Genomic DNA, 20,220 nt, shown 5'->3' with positions numbered 1-20,220 from the left:
AGAGTTGAAGTGTAAAATGCCACACGAAGTATATAGTACACTTGATCGTAGCGGTATGTATCAAACCATTTTAAAGTCGGGCCTCAACATTCTTGTCGCAAACTTCAATCAAGACCGGAGTGGCGAAGTCGAAAGATCGCAACATGTGGGACTACACATTCAGATATGTGACGCTAAGCAAAAAGAAAGTAAACACTTTTTCAAGTTCATTATTATTTCTAATCGATTATTTAGCTAAATTTAGCTTTATATACCATGTTAAAGGTAATTAACTTGGCTATCAATCTGGTAGGTCAATAAAGAGGGAAATTTTACGCATCAGTGAACACATGCGTTGTTTTTTCTTTTCCAAGGCACAAAAGTAAGAATTGCAAAGATTAACAAGCTGTCATTCATGTGTATGTGAATTTCCATATAACAATATGAACAAAAGATGAACTTGATACAACACGCAACACGAATTTACTTGCAAAAATAAACATATGATCTCTGTAATGTCTTTGTAGGTCCCAAAGATAAAGAAAGGGTAAAAAATAATGGAGACAAATTAAGAATATTCCATCAAATCCAAATTCAAACGACGTCAGAGAAGAAGCAATATTAACAAAACAGACAGAAATTTGAAATGCTATTTCAAATTAGGAAAATTGAAAACAATATTTGGTTCTTGAATTTTCTTATGACTTCTGAAAGTCCTAAATCAACAGAATGAAATAAGGAAATTCTGTCCATTTAATCACTTTTGCGGCTTACTCCATTATACTGTCATTTGAAATTTGAATGGACAGAAAATTCTGATTTTCTTCCTTTAGTTTCCCACTCTGTTTATGTTTTAGGGAAAAAAGAGATACAGGGGAACAAAAACTTATTTTTGGTATTTCATTCATGTCTGTCATTGTGCTGAATTGGTCTTTTGTAATCATTGCTATCTTGGAGGTTATTAGCAAATGAATGACAAAAATGTCAATTTCTGTAATTTTTACTTTTGTGCCTTGGAGGACAAAAACGAACTTGTCCACTCATGCGTAAAATTTCCCTAAGTATCAGTCTATTAAGTGGATAGCCAATTAAATTACCTTTATTATGGTATATGATGAAGTAATTTTTATTTTATGCTTCATTGAGAAACGTGAACTGGAAAGAGTGTTTGACTTCCTTTTTTTAGCTGAGCGTATTTTATATGTATATTGTACAGATAGACAGAAAAAATAAATCTGTATGTATATAAATATTTACACATGTATTAATGTATATGATATATATATATATATATATATATATATATATATATATATATATATATATATATATATATATATATATATATACATTATCATACAATAGTATACATAGTTAGATGGACAGAGAAAGATAGAGTGAGAGAGGTAAACAAATAGTAGATAGACTTGATGCTGATGCAGACGAAATGGTGTTAACATTGTTTTAGCGGTGTTGAGGTCATCATTAAATAAATGACAGGCGTGCGTGGGAGGGTACCTAGGAAAGCTATGCATCCAAAGTGTTCGGAAATGCTACTAAGAAAGGTTATAATCCAATGCACGTACTGACACCCTGAAATAGAATTTATTGTAAGTGCTGAGTTTAGAACATTCAGTACATTCCCGACTACAAACCTCATAAGCTGCTACATCACTTATGGGATCAGTCAACGTACTTTGGGAGTCACGCACGCCATCAACTTGGATTTTTCTTCGGTTGCAATTTTTGTAGCATCGCCAACAAGACCCCAGCTGGCTGTGATCTGCGCATGGGAAAAACTGGTCCCCTATCACAATATTATAATGTTCATTAAATCACTGGCTTGGTAATTGACTAATAATCCATGACCTGAAAAGGCTTGTTCCCCCACCTTATACAACGAGAAGAACAACTCGCTCTAGTGTGTCAACTCCGATCGAGACAGGCTCTTATGGAACCCAAATCCAGAACACACTCAACTTGCAGTCAGAGTTTGGAACAGCTTACCAGAAGACAGTGTAGGCATGATGAGTGACAGAGGGTCCCAGTCATTCAAGAGTCGCGTCCATAACCACCTTCTGCAGATTGTATAGCATATTATTTATTAGGCCCCACTTTTTTTGTCATTATACTTCTCTTAAGCTGCTGTGAAAACTTGATTAGGCCATGAGGTTGTCATGTATAGTGCACAGAATTGTATGCATAATTTTGATACTTAGTCTCACGCCTTGTGGACTATTGTTCACAATAGCATGTTATATTTGAAAAAAAGCAGTATAATTATACATTAATGATAATCTAATAACCTCAATTGATTCATACCCAATGACAAGAATCTCTTTATGATTTGGTGAGCTTATATCTCATGCCTCACATGCCCTGGTTTTCCCTGTCTGTTATGTAGATAGTCTCTTCCTATCATTAATACCGCGCTTACCTACCTTTCCCCTTTCTTCAATAACAAGAAAAGCTGTATCCTGTTTGTTTATGTGTCTGTTTGTGTGGAAATTGTCTTTGTCTTACTTTACTTTTGCTTTACTTTTTTGCCTTGTCTTATCAGATTTGCATCTACAGTGTATTCTTATGAGGGAAATGCAGACTATACAAGCTCTGATTTTTTACCAGTCCCCACCATTTCCAGCAATTTTCTTTTTGGAAAATCGGTATTTGCCTTGAAATTTTCAAAATTGTATCAATGTTCATAATTTGTTTATCATTTTATTGTTGTGTTATTTTGTGTATTAATGTTGTAATCATATGTGTTGGAAATGAAATAAAATGAAATGAAATGACATAAAATGAAGTTTACACCACTTTTCTTCGCAGAGTACCTGCCGCATTTTACCGCGTTCTGTAAAAGAAAAAAAAAAGGAGGGTTTTTTTTTTTTTCCACAGAAATCTAATCTGATACGACTAGTAGTCGTGTAGATAAACCATGAGAAAGACATTTCGGATGAAACTGGACCTTCCCTCAACTTTGAGAAGTTGTAACATCGAGATTATTACCCCCGAATCTATATAGAAAAGAACTCAACGGTTGATTTGCTTTCGCCGCTCTTCCCTAACACACGCCTTATATATGTTCTAAAAGCTGTAGAAACGGAATCTAATGTTGGAAGTCGAAAACAATAACGACAAAAGTACACAATTTCACATTTTTTCTTTTAGATGTTTTTATTACAAAACACAATATAGTTGTTGATAAATATTCAATTTACAAATCAGAGTAATTTTGTACCTAGAGTACAGAAATATGTCATGCATCGTCAATGTGCTCTTTAATAAACCACATTCTTTTTTTTTCCTTATAATCTTCTCACTATGAATAAATAAATAAACCAGCAGATCTTCGAAGAAGTCAAGTCACTCAGACAACGTGTGAAAAAGCGACGGGCCGGCTCATAACAATAGTAAAGTTCATCCTGTCGGTTAACACTTTTCCTTCTCCATCTTCTTCATCTTAAAGAACAAATCACAATATGATTATAAATCATATTATGATTCGTGACACTATTTGTGCCGTTATGCATGCTACTATCTACGATATCACGCGATTTCCAGTGTCGGTATTGTAGCCGCACGCACCTATATAATAGCCTGTCTGTTAACACTCAGAATACATTGGCGATGCAGGTTTTCATGAAAACATTATAAATTTGATAAAACTTGTCTTCGCTGCTATCGCTGAAAATGACTTCAAAACAGAATCGCACAAATACATGTATACTCACACACAGTAAGAATGGAAAGATAGTCGTTGTGTCAGGGTCTATTATGGACTTCAAAATGTTTTCTTTCCACAATAAATTTATTATAGTTGCATGAAAAAAATCTAGAGATAGAATGAGAGTATAAAATTATGGAATATAGTTGTCGTAGATGGAATATAATTGTGGTAGTGGTGGTTGTAGTAGTGGTGATGGTCGTTGTGGCAGTGTCAGTGGTAGTAGAGGTAGTTGTTGTTGAAGTATCCCTAATTGCAAAAATATTAGTCTAAGCGCAGATGGTAGTGTTGTAGCGATAGTAGATGTAGCAGGAGCGTAGAAATTGTGGTATAGCATAGTAAAATAAGCGAATATACCTGAAGTGACAGTAGCAGTAGTAGAAGCAGTTGCAACTGTACCAGCAACAATCTTAATTGCAGTACACCGTGGCAGTGAGATGATAGTTAATGGCAATACAATGTATATAGTAAACGTCTAGTAGAAGTTCCAGTAGTCATGGTAGTATTTTCAGTACAGTTGTTCTAACCTGCGAAAAATAAACTAATAATATTGATAAAAAGGCAATTTTGACAATGAAAATAACAACAACAATAATAATGGTGAGAAGTATGACAATAGTGGTCGTAGTTGTCGTAGTAGCAAGTGCAACAATAATTTTAGTAGAGAAGGAGGAACAAAGTTGTATCTAAGTCGTTGATACAAACGTATAAGTCACATTATTGGTTGGCTTACTCGTAGTAAAAGTAACCAAAGTGATGCCGAAGCTAGTGGTAGGTCATTTAAAAAGTTGACAAATCTGAAGTTGATTTTGGTTGTTTCAATTTTCCTGCGTGGTGGACGGGTTAGTCAAAAAATGGAAAGAAAGAAAAGAAAAGAAAATGTGGTAGTAGTGGCAACAATGGTTGTAGGAAGAGTAATAGTAGTCGTAGTAGTCGTATAATGTAGTTGTAGTAGTAGTTATAGTGTAGAAGACTAGAAGTAACGTTAGCAGTTCCCATGCAGCAGCAATAATAGAAGACCTTGTCGCATATTGTTGTGGTAAAGTGCAACCAAATGTGAGCGCGACAGTAGCGCTAGTAGTAGTAGCGTGGTATAGTAAATCTATACGTTGTAGCAGTAGAGGTAGTAGTAGGGGCACGACAAGCAACATCAACGGACGATAATGGTATTGACAGTAGTAGTAGTAGTAGTAGTAGTAGTAGTAGTAGTAGTAGTAGTAGCAGTAGTAGTAGTAGTAGTAGTAGTAGTAGTAGCAGTGGTAGTAGTAGTAGTAGCAGTAGTAGTAGTAGTAGCAGCAGTAGTAGTAGTAGTAGTAGTAGTAGTAGTAGTAGTAGTAGTAGTAGTAGAATAAATAAAGGTTGGACCTAATACTTTCACCAGCAGCAGCAATCGCGTTAATAGAGGAATAGTCTAAATAATTGTCAGTAGTATCAGAAGAAATACAGTAGTAGCTACAGTAGAAGCATGAAGAGCGACTGAAGTAGACGTTACAAGAATCGTGATCCTATAGGTAATGTTCAAAGAGCACAGGACTTTGAAAATCATATTATTGTCACATCATTTCAAAGTGGCATCTAATTCAAATTCGTAGGGCGTACGCACAGCCTCACAGAGTCAACGGTATAACTTAGCATAATGTAGTGATAAGTCTATGTTCGAACATTAAAAACAAACAAACAAATCTATTCGAGTAGTCAAGAATACTTACTGTACAGTCACAAAATCATATTGGGTCTCCATCAAAGATATCTTGCGGTTAGTGCTTGTCGTTATGAAAGGCACAAAAGAGTTTGTCAATAACTATTAAGGAGTTGATTAAAAAGTCACTAAGATCCAAATTTACACAAATCTCAAACTGTTGGATTCTCACTATTACGCCAAATAATATCCAGCACAGCCATTATCAGACGTACAATAGATGGGGTCACAGAGAGAACAGTATACGGACTACAACTTGCTGTTTCTATGGTGACAGAACATGACAATAAAAAACAATGTAGTATTGTACTAAACTTCTTACGATCAGTGATAAGGTATTTCAATCATTTTGAGTGTATTTACAACCACAGTATTACAATGATATGGGCGATATATTGCCGATATCGTATGTGGCGACAGTCAAATTACCAGAGTGTTGCGATACTGGGATAACGTGACTGTCAGCTACATCATCATGAATACGTAGAAATGCATAAATAGAGGGTTAGTTAGAACAGGCAGCGTAATGACGATAAAGCACAGGATATTGAACATTTGGCCCTTTATATACGCCCGACATGACAACGCCGCGGTGCCAATAGACCGGTTCTGTAATGTCATTGAATGTTTTAGATTCTATGCATGCTTTGTTCACAAAACTTTTCCTTAACAACCACAAAGCTTGCGGGAGACTTCCCTACCTAGCAACAACCGAGTCAATTCCTGCCCATGAAACCTAATGGGAGGGAGCAGGTGACTGAAATACTTCCTTACTAGGCTGTAGGAAAATAAACATCCATAAATTGTAATAAATTACTGAAACGGTCTATTAGTTTCCGTCCTTTGCGGCAAATTTTCTTATATGCGGATTGCCCATCTTAAAATATGATAAACGTACACGGGTACGCTCACAACAAGAAGGTAACATACACATGTGTGATACCTCCTTGCTCACACACTCAAGGACAACAGATACACAATACATGCAATATCATTAGACTTGAATCTGCGAAACAAGAGTCAGAAATGAATTCAGATGATCTTTTACGTTTTCTCTCTCATTTGCCATTAAGTGAAAAAAAAGGTGACCAATCAGAACGGATCATAATCATTATGCAGCTTAAAACGCTACCAGGATGTGATATCTTGTGTTTTTATCGTTTCCAATCTTCGTTATTCCGAGACAGTGATATACATGCATGGTGTTCTATTACAAGCAACTAGCTTGTTACCTTTTAAAATACCCGTACCCATTCGCATTATTTACAACATTTTGCACCTGCAACGTTACTGCCCGTAGGCAAACCATTCACCAACACCATTAAGATGTGTGACATTGTGTTGTTAGGATAATCAATCACACACATTTCCACCTCATTCAAAGGCCATCTCAAATTCGATCCAAACCTTTTTTTTTTTCAAATATGTTGTAATTTTAGCAACAACCGTTTTCCTTTTTGTTGAAATAAAATACATTTCTAATAACTTTACAGACTTTGTTAATCGAGCAGAAAGCTCGATCAAAAAAAAAAATATAAATAGTTTATGAAGCTAGTATTATTGTGACATTACGCCGTTCGTCACGAGTTCACGACATTTTGTAAATTTGTTGACTTCTTTGAAAAAAAAAAGGACAGCTGTTCATGAACTTTTGAATACCGACACGCTTTGTTACACACGCACCAATAATGTGAAATATTGTACGTGACGTTTTCACAAAATATGTCCTTATCTTATATACCTCGCACACTTAAAATTCTACTGAAAACCCATTGACACACTATCCACTCGATGATCAAACTAAATACCGCCCTCTCTCGATCGTAATCACTTTACGTCTCTCGCTGACGTGAATAACAGACAAAACGACAAAGACAACAAGTCGTGCACAAACTCGAAGTACGCTATCTCTACGTGGACTATAAGATCTAGGTAATAATATCTGAAGGAGTTTTAGTGTCTTTGTAGGAGCATTTCAGATGACAACGCAACATGAGTGGCAGCTCCCAGTGAGGAACACAACAAAGAAAATAATAGACAACACACCCGAAGACGTCAACGTAAGAGGGCGCTCTCCTAGAAGATAACGTCCAGAATTCATGACTGGGAGCTCCTCGAGCTGCGAGAAAAGAGAGGCAACGCGATCGTGGAGTGAGTGTTCCCCGCGGAGTGCCCGGATTTGAAGTGCGCCATCGCTCGGTCTTCCGTCATTACCTTTCGCCGGCCGTTGTTGGCGAACTTGCGCATCACGTAGCAGGTGTAGCAGCACTTGCACTCAGTGCGAAAATAGCGCTGGAAGTTCCGCCCCATGAACGCATAGACGAAGGGGTTCACGCACGAGTTGGCGTACGACAGGATGTGCGAGAAGATCTTGAAGCCGTACATGAAGGTGGTCTTCGGGAAGTTGGGGTCGAGACGCAGCCACAGGTTGACGAAGTAGAGAGGCATCCAGCAGATTGCGAACACGACGACGACGCTGAGGACCATCCATGTGACGCGACGTCGTTGACGATAGATCCGACGTTGATTCTGACTTTGACTCGACTCCTCCTCTCCTGATATTAAAACAAGGGGAAATGAAACGAAAACAACTTCTTGAGGCAAATTTAAGAAAACAAATCGGAGTAACACTTCTTTATAATAATGCAAACGAGACATTTTTTTAAGAACCTTTGAGGAAGCAATGGTTAATCCGTTTTTTGACGTTCGCGTCGTTGTGAGGTTTCCATTTATCATCGCCCCTGATTTCGTTCAACCTTCGAAAGCCTGCAATTTAGGAATCCAACCAATTCATTAAAAATGTCACTCTTCAGGATAAGATCTTATTGCAATGAATCTCCTGCATACATTCTCACTGTGAAATATCTGTCCCTAGTTTTGATATTAATTTCATTTCATAGAGAAATTTTCCACACATAGTGTGACGCAGCGTCACTGTCATTAAATTGATTCCTGTCAAACTGGCAATGAAACAATAATGTTGGTAGTGATTATAAAGTGATAAAATGATTCCTAAAACAATATCAAAAGTAGGCCTTCATGTACTAGTAAGCCCACCAATAGTACTGACGAAGCTTATCAGCACCCTAATGATGATGATGATGACGATGATGATAATGTTTTGGATGAGAGTACTGACAGAAAAAATAATATTAATAAAAACATCAATTACAGTGATAATAATGATAACAACATTCATAAAAAAAGGGTCTTGTTTTTAGGTCGTCCCTTCAGTCTCAACAATGATTTCCCCAAGGCCTTGCCATTATCATTACCCCAGGGTTCTCAGGTACCCGTTTTCTCTTCCACCTGTTGGGCAACCCATCTTGTTTAGTGATGCATTCACCGGGGAGGAATACATTCAAGGATACTTCTTTACTTAGAAAGTGTCCAGGGAAATGTATATTCACCACAGTGACTCTCGGCATACGTCGGTCTTCCACACTAGTTACAATGCCCCAACATGGAACCCACATGATAGGCAAACACCTGGGGCCCGTTTAATAAAACGTGTTATTAGTGACAACTGCCACATTTCTATGACAAATTTGCTCTCAGCCAATCAGATGCAAGGATTTCAGTAGCTTGTCACATCTATGACAACCTGTCACTGATGACAATTTTATGAAACGGGCCCCAGGTCATTCGACTACGTATAAAAAGAAACGGAATAATAAATAACACATATACACACGCGCGCGCGTCACACACACACACCCACACACACACGAACACACAAACACGCACACAAACATAAACACATACGCAAGAGCTGCTCTCAAATAAACATCGTCACTCCACGCCACAAGTTTGGAACCACCGTCATGACTGTACTATGGTGGCTCAAAACCACATAAAAAAAACAACAACATACAACTGCATCGCCGTCTGGGCTGGGAGTATTATTCTTGCCCACTTCTATCCCTCCGGACACTGCCCTCTACGGTTGACCCTACCTGGCAGGGACGTCTTCCACAAATTTCTCAGGATGGCCGTGTAGCAGACGACGATAATGGCGAGCGGGATAATGTAAAGAATGAAGGCGGTGAGCAGCGCGTAGCCGGCAAACATTTCCCGGTAAGGCCAGTCGTCCACACAAATTGGGCCACCACCTAGCTGCTTCACCTTCATGAACACCGCCAAGGGGATGGCACTCAGCGCCGAAACTGAAAAAAAAAAAAAAAAGGGGGAAAACAAATCGAAGTGCAACTCATTTTGAAATATTCTTCATCGGAACATACTGTAAGTGTTCCATCATTGTTACGCATTTCAAAAGTCGGATATTGCATTTGAATTGTATACCAGTCTAATATTCCTCAATTACTGAAAATGAACTTGTTTGCCCGGAGGTGTATGCATGTATGCAGGATTGATAAGATACTAATCCCATTTCCGTTCGTAATATTTGCACTCTATAAAAGGCTGTCCGAATGGGCTACACACAGAAGTGATTCCGATCCATCAATTGTTCAGTCCAATAAAAGTTTATGGGGTTGTTCGTCGAAAGCATGCTGGATCCGTATTGCCTGCAGTGTAGACTTGACCAACATGTGAAAGGGTGATGCATGCACTTGTATTAAACGCGTCATCATCGTATCGAGCGGAAAATAAGTCTGGGTGACCTTAAAAGCCCCTCAAAAAGACACTTTGACCTATGAATTTACACTTTTGTGTTGATAGATCATTACAAGTGGATAATCACGTCAAAGGAACGCGGTTAACGTGATTAATTTTTGTATGTGTGTTTTTATTAACGATATTTTGCAGCAATAAAGATAAGTAGGTAATTAAACTGGAACTGCATGGGCCCAGGGCAGGGTTTTGAAAAATCATACCGACAGACTAAAAATTATGAAGATGTTTAGTACACTGCTTCGATGCAATGCTCAGTGTGTGGCATGAAGTACAATTCTATGTTGCTTTTGCATGTCATGCACTTATCTTTGGCATGAATTATTACACTGCAGATGAAAGGAAACAAATGAATCGGGGAACCTTACAGGAACGGCGCAGTGTTTTCAAAAGTGTGGGGGCCCACTTCCGGGTTTCATGAGCTAACAAAGTGATGACACCTTGTGTATTCCTTTGTATGGTGCACAAAAAGTGTGGGGGCCCGAGCCCCCACGGCCCCCACGGCTGCGCCGGCCCTGTACTTAAACGTGCACGCAATGTGCCCTCGCAGACGTTCGAGGTGTTGGTTTAACCCTACCGCAGCAATGTTAGAAAGAAGAAAACATACACGTCAAATAAACCCCTGCTTGTGCGCATGCCATGCTGAATTATACACTGACAAGCGCCAATGGAGAGAGAGAGGGAAAGAGAGGTAGGCAGGGAGGGAGGGAGGGAGAGAGAGAAAAAACAACAACAATAAGCGCAGGAAGGTGTGAATAATGTATGGCTCACGTCTCTGCCGATGGTATTTTCATGTTAAGTAATGATACATGGGGCGATATATTCCATAAAATCAACACAACCCCGTATGAATATTTGATAAGGCAGATGTCAGGGTTATTGCTTTTTACACTTCTCTCGTTGGGTACACGGGGCCGAATGGAAGGGGGTGTCGGCAGAGCAGACGACACCTTCGTTTTCTTTGTGATCGTACAAAAAAATCCACAAGGTCTAATCGATCAAATCTGTTGTTTGGGTATCGGAGGTGATTGCTCTCTTACATGCCCAGATACAGCCACTGACGATGAGAACGCCCGACTGAGTCCGCGTCCCCAGTGATCGGAGTGGGTGCATGATCGCTTGGTACCGATCGATACTCATAGCAGTCAGCATCATACACGTGGCCTGGGCTGTAACCTGCAAAAATTTGCATAATACATACAAACAGAAACAAAACACAGATAGGCATGATGAACAAGAAGAAACAAATGTCCACAATACATAAAAAAAACTAATCCACAATACATAAAACAAGTAAAACAAATTAGTCTATTCATGGCATTATCGTTATTATAGAAACGCTGTTATGTACTTTGTGTCGAGTTCGTTATCTATAGTGCTTATCGCGTATCACATGTTCCTGTTTTTCCATGCTTTTAGTGCTATACAGGCAATTCGCCCTTCTTGCACAAATTCGAAATATATGGTTTAGATTTGATTTGCTTTTGTTCGATTTGCCTTGATTTGATGTCTACATTGTTTCCACAGGTATGACAGGTGTGATAAAGCGTAAAGAACTCCAGAACAGGGTACTTATAATGTACTATCACATGACACCAATGATACGGAAAAAAAAAGTTTTGATCTTATGCTGATGCGTCCACTCTCATGTATATATATATATATATATATATACAGTTGTGTATATAAAACAACACAAAACAGAACAGCTCATACTCTATAATGGTTAGGAAAAAACTTCATAGTCATATAAGTTTCATAATTTGATCTATCCTTCATGGAACTTTCGACTTTCTGTTTCTGTTTACTATAACAGACTTCAATGGAATTGCACTTTAAAAAGAGATTTTATGATGGGAGTTTGCTTAGATAAAAAGGGACACATTTATTGTTTGAGGCAAATCAAACAATCTAGCTTTAACAAAACTTTGGTTATCTGTACATCAGTGACGTCAGAGGGACTTTTGAAGGTCGGTTTTGGTCATCCATCTAATTATCTTCGCTTTTTGACATGGAACGTGTGTTTGATACACGAATGAAAATAATGACGGTGTTGCCAATATCGGTGTTAATAAACAATGACAATAGTTTATAAACATGATAATAAACATAAACATAAGTTGAAAATGATGAAATAGAATTTATAACAAGGCATTTAAATTTTCTCATGTCTTATTTCATGCACTTTTACAGTGTAGTTAGAGGGTGGCGGGGCATGAGACTTGATAAGTGGCTATATAGCAATGATATCTTTATGGGCTAACAACGGGACTATACTGCGATTGATGAGACGTTTTAAACAGGCAAATCTTCTCTGATTTCTTTGCCTCTATTTCACCTGCACCTCTGTTCTTAATAACTTGGCCTCACTCCACAGAGTGAAACAAGAGCACAGTCTCTGAGAGTTTGGTGCAAAGTGCCATCTACAGAATGCATTGTTGTGAGAATTGATTCTCAGAGGAGGGATGGTTCCCTCTTTCGAACAGTAAGTCAATCCCCGGCAGGTATGGGAAACTTTATAAGCTTATCTGGAGCAGGTTCATATTGAATAACTTCACATCAATCATCGTGCCTACATTTCCCCCACTTATTGAAGTATAAGGGTATTGACATGCAAGGGGAAAAGACAAAATGAAACTAATCAAAAACGCTTTTGACAAAATTTTTGATAGCGAAAAACAAGCACTGCAAGTATTTTTGCAATTGGGACACTAACATGAAAATTCATAATGTATTGTGGACAAAAGCTGGGCAGACGTTTGAGAACATCGAAACAAAGTGAGTGAATTTATATTTCTGTGATAATAATTCACCCTACATGAATTGGATCATAAACATTAGTCAAAGTATAAGTCCAAATGATACATTGTATTTGGTGAGCACTGTTTCGGGATTTTTTTCTGGCTACTACTACGATAAAAAGAATAGTGAAAAAGATTTCAATTCTTTTTGATATCTGCACGACTGTTTCTTTTCGTGAGAAAACTATTGTAATATGTGACGCCAAAAAAAGGAAAAGAAGAAGAAAAAAAGAGCAACTCTGACGCAATATTTCGAGCGCACAATCCTGCAAAGTTTCAAATGTGTTTCGATTTGAGTGTTATGTACATCTAGGATGGTTTCTGCGTGTTTGCTATTGGTGTGCTTTTGTGTGTGTGTGTGTGTTTTCAGATTGTGGTGAGCAGAAAAAAAAAAAGGTTGCAGTTCACGGAAACCTTAATATCATTTGTTTCGAAGGGTAAGTTATAACAACACATTTCCCCCTTGACGTGCTGTCCTGTTCTGTCGATGTTATTCCACTGTGTATTAATTTGAGAGTACATGTAATACGAAAAGGTTTGTAGCACTTTGTGAACAATAAGATTTTGTTGACGCCAGAATACCAGGCGAGCTCCCAAAGTTCGCGCGTGATGCAGTGAATGCACATAAGCGCCAATTAGCGCATTTGCACCTGCATTCTTTTTGCCTGTAGAGTCACGTTTGCCTGATGTAATTTGCGAGGCGTCCTCTCACGAGCGCGTTACTTTAATTTAACAAGTAAATATTGCACGTGTAACAGGAATCGGAAATGCAAGTGCTTACACGAATGTTTCAACTGCGCAAAAAAGAACTCCTTTCACGTAGCTTAGCTTTCATTTTGTATCGCAGGGTAGAAAAAAAGGTCCTTTGATCTATAACTTGTATATGGAAAACTTATTGATTGTATGGATCAAATCAAGCTTTACATTTGACTGATACAAAGAAAATTGGCGAACACAGAGATGTAGTTTATTCAATCTCCATGCATTTGTCAAGAGCGTGTGTGTCATGCGCCTGTGACGCTGGCCCGCCGACCCTCGGTACGTGTGCTCTAATTCTGCCAAAAAGCAGTGACGCTAGGCTGATGTGACTGTATGTATGAGTAGTCATCGCGACGGAGACATTTTATATACTACCTTGCTCGTATGGGCTTGTTATCGCAAATGGCTAAGGTAAATTTCGCCGTGTTTTTCTTCTTTGGTAAGCTAAAATGCATTTTTGTTTTTAAGCTGAGTTGATACATGGTTCAAAGGATCGCTGGCATTTACGTCCTGTCTGCTTGCAAGCATTCGTAATGATAGCATTTGTTTTAACTGATGTGATATTTTATCAAAGTTTTCAAAGGCGAGTGTAAGCACCAATATCAGAATCAGAAAATTTTGATATAGGTAACCGATTCTAATGGCGTAGTAGGCATGCATATTTACATTTCTTTAATAATAATATGATATATATGAGTCACTTCATTTTACATCAGAGCAAGATTCATTCTAATTTGAAAGCAGTTCTATCGACTCTAAATATTTACAAAATTTTTTAGTAACCTGGCAATAACATCCTTCTGAAGATAACGTTTGTATATCGGGTTTATGAAACTATATCAAAGGCAAAGATAATTCATCCGCTAGTTTTGAAACGCTGAGACATTCGTAGAATTGCATGATTCATCACTTTCTCGAATATCCTTTTGATTTTAGCATCGTGAAAAGTTGCAGAAATAAAACGGAATGAACTGAACTGAACTACATGTATTTAATGATGGGTTTTCAGAATATGTGCACGTCATGGTCCGAAGAACTCGTGCTGTTCGTTACTTACCTCTAGTTTATCAAGTAAGAAAAAGTTGGCCAGCAGCCTGAGGGGAGGGTTAGGAACGGCAACCTCGGGCGAAAGGATGTTTTACACTTTCTAGATGGAAACATCAGTATCTCGACTTAACAAACAGCATTTGAAATTTATTTTGTGTGGTGGTCCGTGTGGTAAGAGCAGAAAAAATGGAACAACCGTCATCAAGCATTGTCGAAAAAAGAAGGAGAAGAAGAAAGAAGAAGAAGAAGAAGAAGAAGAAGCAAAAAACAACCGGCGGAAACCAATGATATTTCTTCCATCCACTACTTTACTAAGTAAACCTATGTATCTTATAATTTGACTATCAGGTTAAAGTACGGTAATATTGACAAATTCAATAATGGTATTATGCTAACCAGATGATAAGGCAAAACACAATGCGGGAGTACGCTAATCCATGAAATCTATGTATGCATATAGTGTTTACAAAGTCATGGGCAGGAAGTATTCTCTCATGACATAACTTGAGAATCGACAACGGAAATGAGATTCTAGAGGCGTACCGCAAATTAGATTTCTTTGTCAACCATCATGACCATGTTCGCATTATGGCTTCGCGAATTTGCTTATCCGTCGATAGGGACGACTCCACGACAAGGACAAAAACTCCTCCGGAGCGTTAAGTACAGTATGTGGAAAACGACACTTGCCAACAAACAACGACTGTCTCTATTTTGATTGACTGATGCGTGGAATCAACCACTTTGGTTGTGTTTTATATTTGACGTTCGAATGAAGGCAAATATGAAGTGTCGCATCCAGCATGGCGCAATTTAATCTTTGTAAGAAAACTAAGGATCAACGTTATTTTATGCCAAAGAGCTTGCACTATTTCATGTACATCATTTTGGATACACACATAGAATCTTTTATATCAATGATTTCTCTCGTAGGTGTATATATTATATATATAGTGCATGAGGCTGAATGCACTATAACAATATAAGCACCGACAAATTCTGAATTTGCCCCGAAGGCCAGTTATATTCAATGAGGCCGCAGGCCGAATTGAATATAATTGCCTGAGGGCAAATTCAGAATTTGGAGGTGCTTGGTACTTGTTATAGTGCAATAAGATGTCATGCACTATGTGTTATATAAAATAGCATACATACCCAGGCAAGATAAATTGAAAAAATACGAAAGCCTAGATCATTTAAGACTCTACACGTGTCTAGAAAAGCAATAATACCAGTTTCTTTGAACCTGTGTAGACAAAATCCTGACGTGTTGGGGTCTACGTGGTTATATTTAACGATTTCTAGGCCCTACGATAGATTAGGTCTAGGGGCCCTGGCCTAACGTTATACTACTAGATCTACGTCACTTACGAGCGACAGAGCTAACGTTAGTTAACACTTGACCTACAATAGGTCTACCATGGATCTAACAGTAACACGTTAGACGCCCTAAGTTTACTTACTGCACTGTGGGTCCAGGACCAGGACTAGATGATGTTTTGTAGGATTAGGGATCTACTGGATTTAAACACAAGGCTCGTGCCAGGCATCATTGAAGTCACCATTGCTGCACAAGTGGATTCCGAGAGTGTGTTGTAAATGTCGTAGTAAAAGTTCATAGCGTAGCGTGATCAAAGAGCGCTTAGCGTATACCGTACACACGCTACCCATTTCCACGGCGCACTTCCGCGTAGAATGTACAGTACGGAGAAAGCGGCACAACTCTTGGGTTGACTTGCTCAATATCCGTCGGATTGATTCCTTTTCAGAACAGTAGAAGTCCAAAATTCGTAGGGCGTATTTGAATTGTCTAAGATACTGTTTATATAGATCAGTCTCTGTAAAAGTAGCGAACCTGTTCATTTCAGCTTCCATGTTTAAATCTACCGCTGATAGTCTAGTCCCACACAGATAACTTGCTGGTTATAGCCAGCGAGAATCGAGAATAACGATAATATCGAGCAAAGGATATCGCGGTTGTGGTGCAATCGCGTCGATGAGGTGCGGGATTCAGTACTCGATGATTAAAATGGGGGAGCAAAAACCGATATCAAATCGATAGTGGGTTATCGTCTGCAATCGTTATATTTTACGTGCACTATAACTTTTGTCATGCACTGCCGGCCTGTATCATAAGTATGTATGCTATTTTATATATATATATATACATATATATATATATATATATATATATATATATACATATATATATATATATATATATATATATATATATATATTTATTTATATATATATATATATATATATATATATATATATATATATATATATATATATATAGACTGCGAGAAGGGGTCTCGACCATTTACAGTACCAGTGTAGCTCCTTCATTATTTACATTCAGTGTGAAAAGAAGAGCAAGGTGGACGTTTGGGACCGAAAGCTCGGCGGCAATAAACAGGCACGTTGACCCTAGCTACGTCCACCTTGCTCTTCTTTTCACACTATATATATATATATATATATATATATATATATATATATATATATATATACATATATATACATATATATATATATATATATATATATATATATATATATATATATATCATATATATATATATATATATATATATATATATATATATATATATGTGTGTGTGTGTTATAATGTTTTGGAAAATGTTGCTAACAGACGACCCACACTTCAACCCCCCTAAAAAAAAAAAAAAAACCCAAAACAAACACACAAGTAATCATAATCTTATCGAAGGGAGACAAGGACATGTAGTATCCAGTAAGATAAGCAAACCCTCCCCAAGCAATAACGCAAACAAAACGAAACAAACAAACGCAGTAAGCTAGTGTACATGATTTCTGTTGATATATTATCCTCTCATGACAAAAGTTTATGAAGAAATCAATGGCATTTGGCTCCGCCTTTGAGGAGGACAAATAGGTGTAATTTATCTGCAACGTTTCCATTCATTTCCCGACCTTTGCTCAAACAAAATATCATTTATTAAACCCATTCTCGTGGAGGTAGCAGATATGATGGCTGAAAGCCGATCAATTCAGAACGATATTGCTACCATCGTTTAACAATAACCACGCCTTTGCGGCATTTCATCAGACTTCATCCCTCCTCGATCTGGTTCATCGTGAGTTTCCCTCCAAAATCTCTCCAGCAAAACGGCGCCATAAATCCAGCGTGTAGTCCGGTTAAAAGGCTCGGGCCGCCGCGTAGAAGCTATTTGCTGGTTGGTGTATATGGGGGTCGATTGAGCAATTGATATGCAGAATCGAGTCACGATCGAAACAATTTAACCCACGATTGCGCCAATTTGCATTACACGTTACCCACTTGCGTCGCTGCGCATACAATCTCTTGGCAATCATCTGAAAAGAAGAAAACCACCCGACCATTTTAGTCGTCGCTCGTGGAATAATGAAACAAACTATGGCAAGCATTGCTTGCTCTTGATTCGAAATCTATTAATGCCATGTTCTCACTGGAGAATGTTAACTGACCTAGCTTGCGATAACTGCAAGGAAGGCAATACGCAAATCTGTTAAACATATCTTTTAGTGGTTTTCCCTCTATCCTTTATCTTTTACTGGTTTTCCCTCTATCCTGATTATAAAGAAGAGGGGATATGCTACAGTTAAATTCTTTGGTTTGACGGTATTTTTTTTGTGTGTGTAATATGACGTTCTTAGATACGACGGGATTCAGAAATAGCTTTTGAATAGTGTATAGTAAATGTGTTGGTGTGTTTGAAGGCAAATCGATCTTTGTGAATCTACCATCACATTCTTTGGGTTCGAATCTCTTGTAAGGTATCAAGTTTATCATCACAGTGTGTCACTGATATAACATTTTGTTTCATTTTCCATCTCAGCTGATCGCTGGATAGCCCATCTGCAGCTGCACTATCTCGTCTTCCATGGGGTCCAGCTGGATGTGAGACGGATCACTTTACCGGTTTGAACAGTTGAACATGAAATTATTGGGTCAGGATATTAGAACAAAGTTTACACTTTCTTATCTACAATAAAACAAAAGCAGTTGGCATTTCATTTCAGGTTCGACGAGTATCGCCGAATGTGAGGTAGGTCAGTGACCCTGATATAAGACATGATCAAAAACATGGTTTGCTTAATCCGACAAGTATTTCCACTGATAAAAAAAAAGAAGTAATTAATTTGAGAGACTAAATTTTGGAATGCATTGGATTAAATCAGGCAATGATTGTATCAAACACCTCTGATAATCAGGAATGATAATACGACTCAATTTCTCATTGATGATTATGTGAGTCGCAATGCACCTAAACAACCGTTATCCATATTATGCAAAATACGACACTAGATACATGTTTGTTTGAATGGGTGCCTTTGTGTCTTCTTGTCCCATTGCATGCTTTACTTGTACCCCTTCCTCTCATTCCTTCTGAATCGTTATGCCCACTCGTTCATGTACGCACGTATGCAAAGGCTTATTTTTCTTTTCTTTTCTTTTACTCATGCAGGGAACTTGCAAATTGTACAAGCTCTGTTTTTTTTTGTTGTTGTTGCATGTTCCTTCCATATTCCTTACTAGCGGAGGGCTATTTCAACTCGTAGCTGATAGTGATTTCATGGTGAGTAGATTATGTAAATCGCGTGTATTTATAATGTGTTTGTAGCTGCAGCTGTACATGACTTGTATTATATATTTGTAATACACTGTATTATAATGTTAGCATTTGTATTTGCTTCATGACATTAAAATTACTGTCCTATATAAATCGTTTGTGCTACTTTGCAGTTATTTTGTATTGTTTGGATATGGAAACAAATGAATGAAATGAAATGAAATCAGCGAAACGTACGTGCATCATGTAGAAGACGAATTTGCATAGGAACTGGCCAAATATCCAGTGATTCAGCGCGAAGACCGACGCGGTGAAAGGGGCGCAGCAAACGAGGAACGCTATGTCCGTGATCGCCAGGTTCATGATGAAGTAGTTCGTGGCCGTGCGCATCTGCAGATGACGTAGTATGACGTAGCAGACGAGGGCGTTGCCCAGTACGCCGATGACGGTGATGAAGCCGAAGATGAGCGGGACGAGCCAGTTGACCAGGGTAATGGGTTGACCGCCGACCTCCTCGTACGCCGTCGTCTGTATCATGTCGTCGTCGTACGGGATCGACACATTGGCGTCTATCGTTGGCGGGAATGCTGTTGTCATGATTCTTACTGAACAAAAGGAGAAACAAAACAGAGTAGATAGAAGTCAATTACTCTTGATTCTTACATATACCAATTTGCGATTAGCTGCTCACCAGCATTACCTGACTCAAATGACGCTTGGAAAACGTCATTGTATTGCATTTAGTGTCGCTTCTTTGAACACATATCTTGCTTGATACCACGACAACATCAAGCCCTAATGTAACAATTACTTTGGTTTTTATACCCTAATGTAACACTACTAAAGACTACCATGTCAATCATAACAAAACCGTAAACAACAAACTCTAAAGCAAATATAATACATTTTCAACACTGTTTGATAGGCCCAATGAAGCACATAAATGAACAAATTAAGTGGATATTGAATTGGTGGATA

General features: G+C 38.1%; 1 protein-coding gene across 1 annotated transcript; it reads right to left on the bottom strand.

The window, feature by feature from the left end:
• Nucleotides 1-7,499: 7,499 nt before the first annotated feature.
• On the bottom strand, nt 7,500-19,839 carry LOC140243894 (G-protein coupled receptor 54-like). The gene is made up of 4 exons (XM_072323563.1): nt 19,480-19,839; nt 11,075-11,210; nt 9,359-9,568; nt 7,500-7,957 (listed from the first exon to the last, which is right to left on the bottom strand). The coding sequence occupies exons 1-4, from the start codon at nt 19,837-19,839 to the stop codon at nt 7,500-7,502; spliced, it is 1,164 nt and encodes a 387-aa protein (XP_072179664.1).
• Nucleotides 19,840-20,220: the final 381 nt, after the last annotated feature.

This window comes from Diadema setosum, chromosome 20 (assembly GCF_964275005.1).
Source record: "Diadema setosum chromosome 20, eeDiaSeto1, whole genome shotgun sequence".
Taxonomy (NCBI): domain Eukaryota; kingdom Metazoa; phylum Echinodermata; class Echinoidea; order Diadematoida; family Diadematidae; genus Diadema; species Diadema setosum.
This window is presented reverse-complemented; position numbering and strand designations above follow the sequence as displayed.

What these genes read in the sequence shown, in the direction of transcription:
- LOC140243894 (XM_072323563.1), bottom strand. Translation starts at nt 19,839, where the DNA reads ATGACAACAGCATTCCCGCCAACGATAGACGCCAATGTGTCGATCCCG. An exon ending in CAGTGGCTGTATCTGGGCAT is followed by an intron (nt 9,569 to 11,074) that starts GTAAGAGAGCAA and finishes TTTTTTTTTCAG; the next exon opens with TTTCGGCGCTGAGTGCCATC. An exon ending in GTGGAAGACGTCCCTGCCAG is followed by an intron (nt 7,958 to 9,358) that starts GTAGGGTCAACC and finishes TTTTAATATCAG; the next exon opens with GAGAGGAGGAGTCGAGTCAA.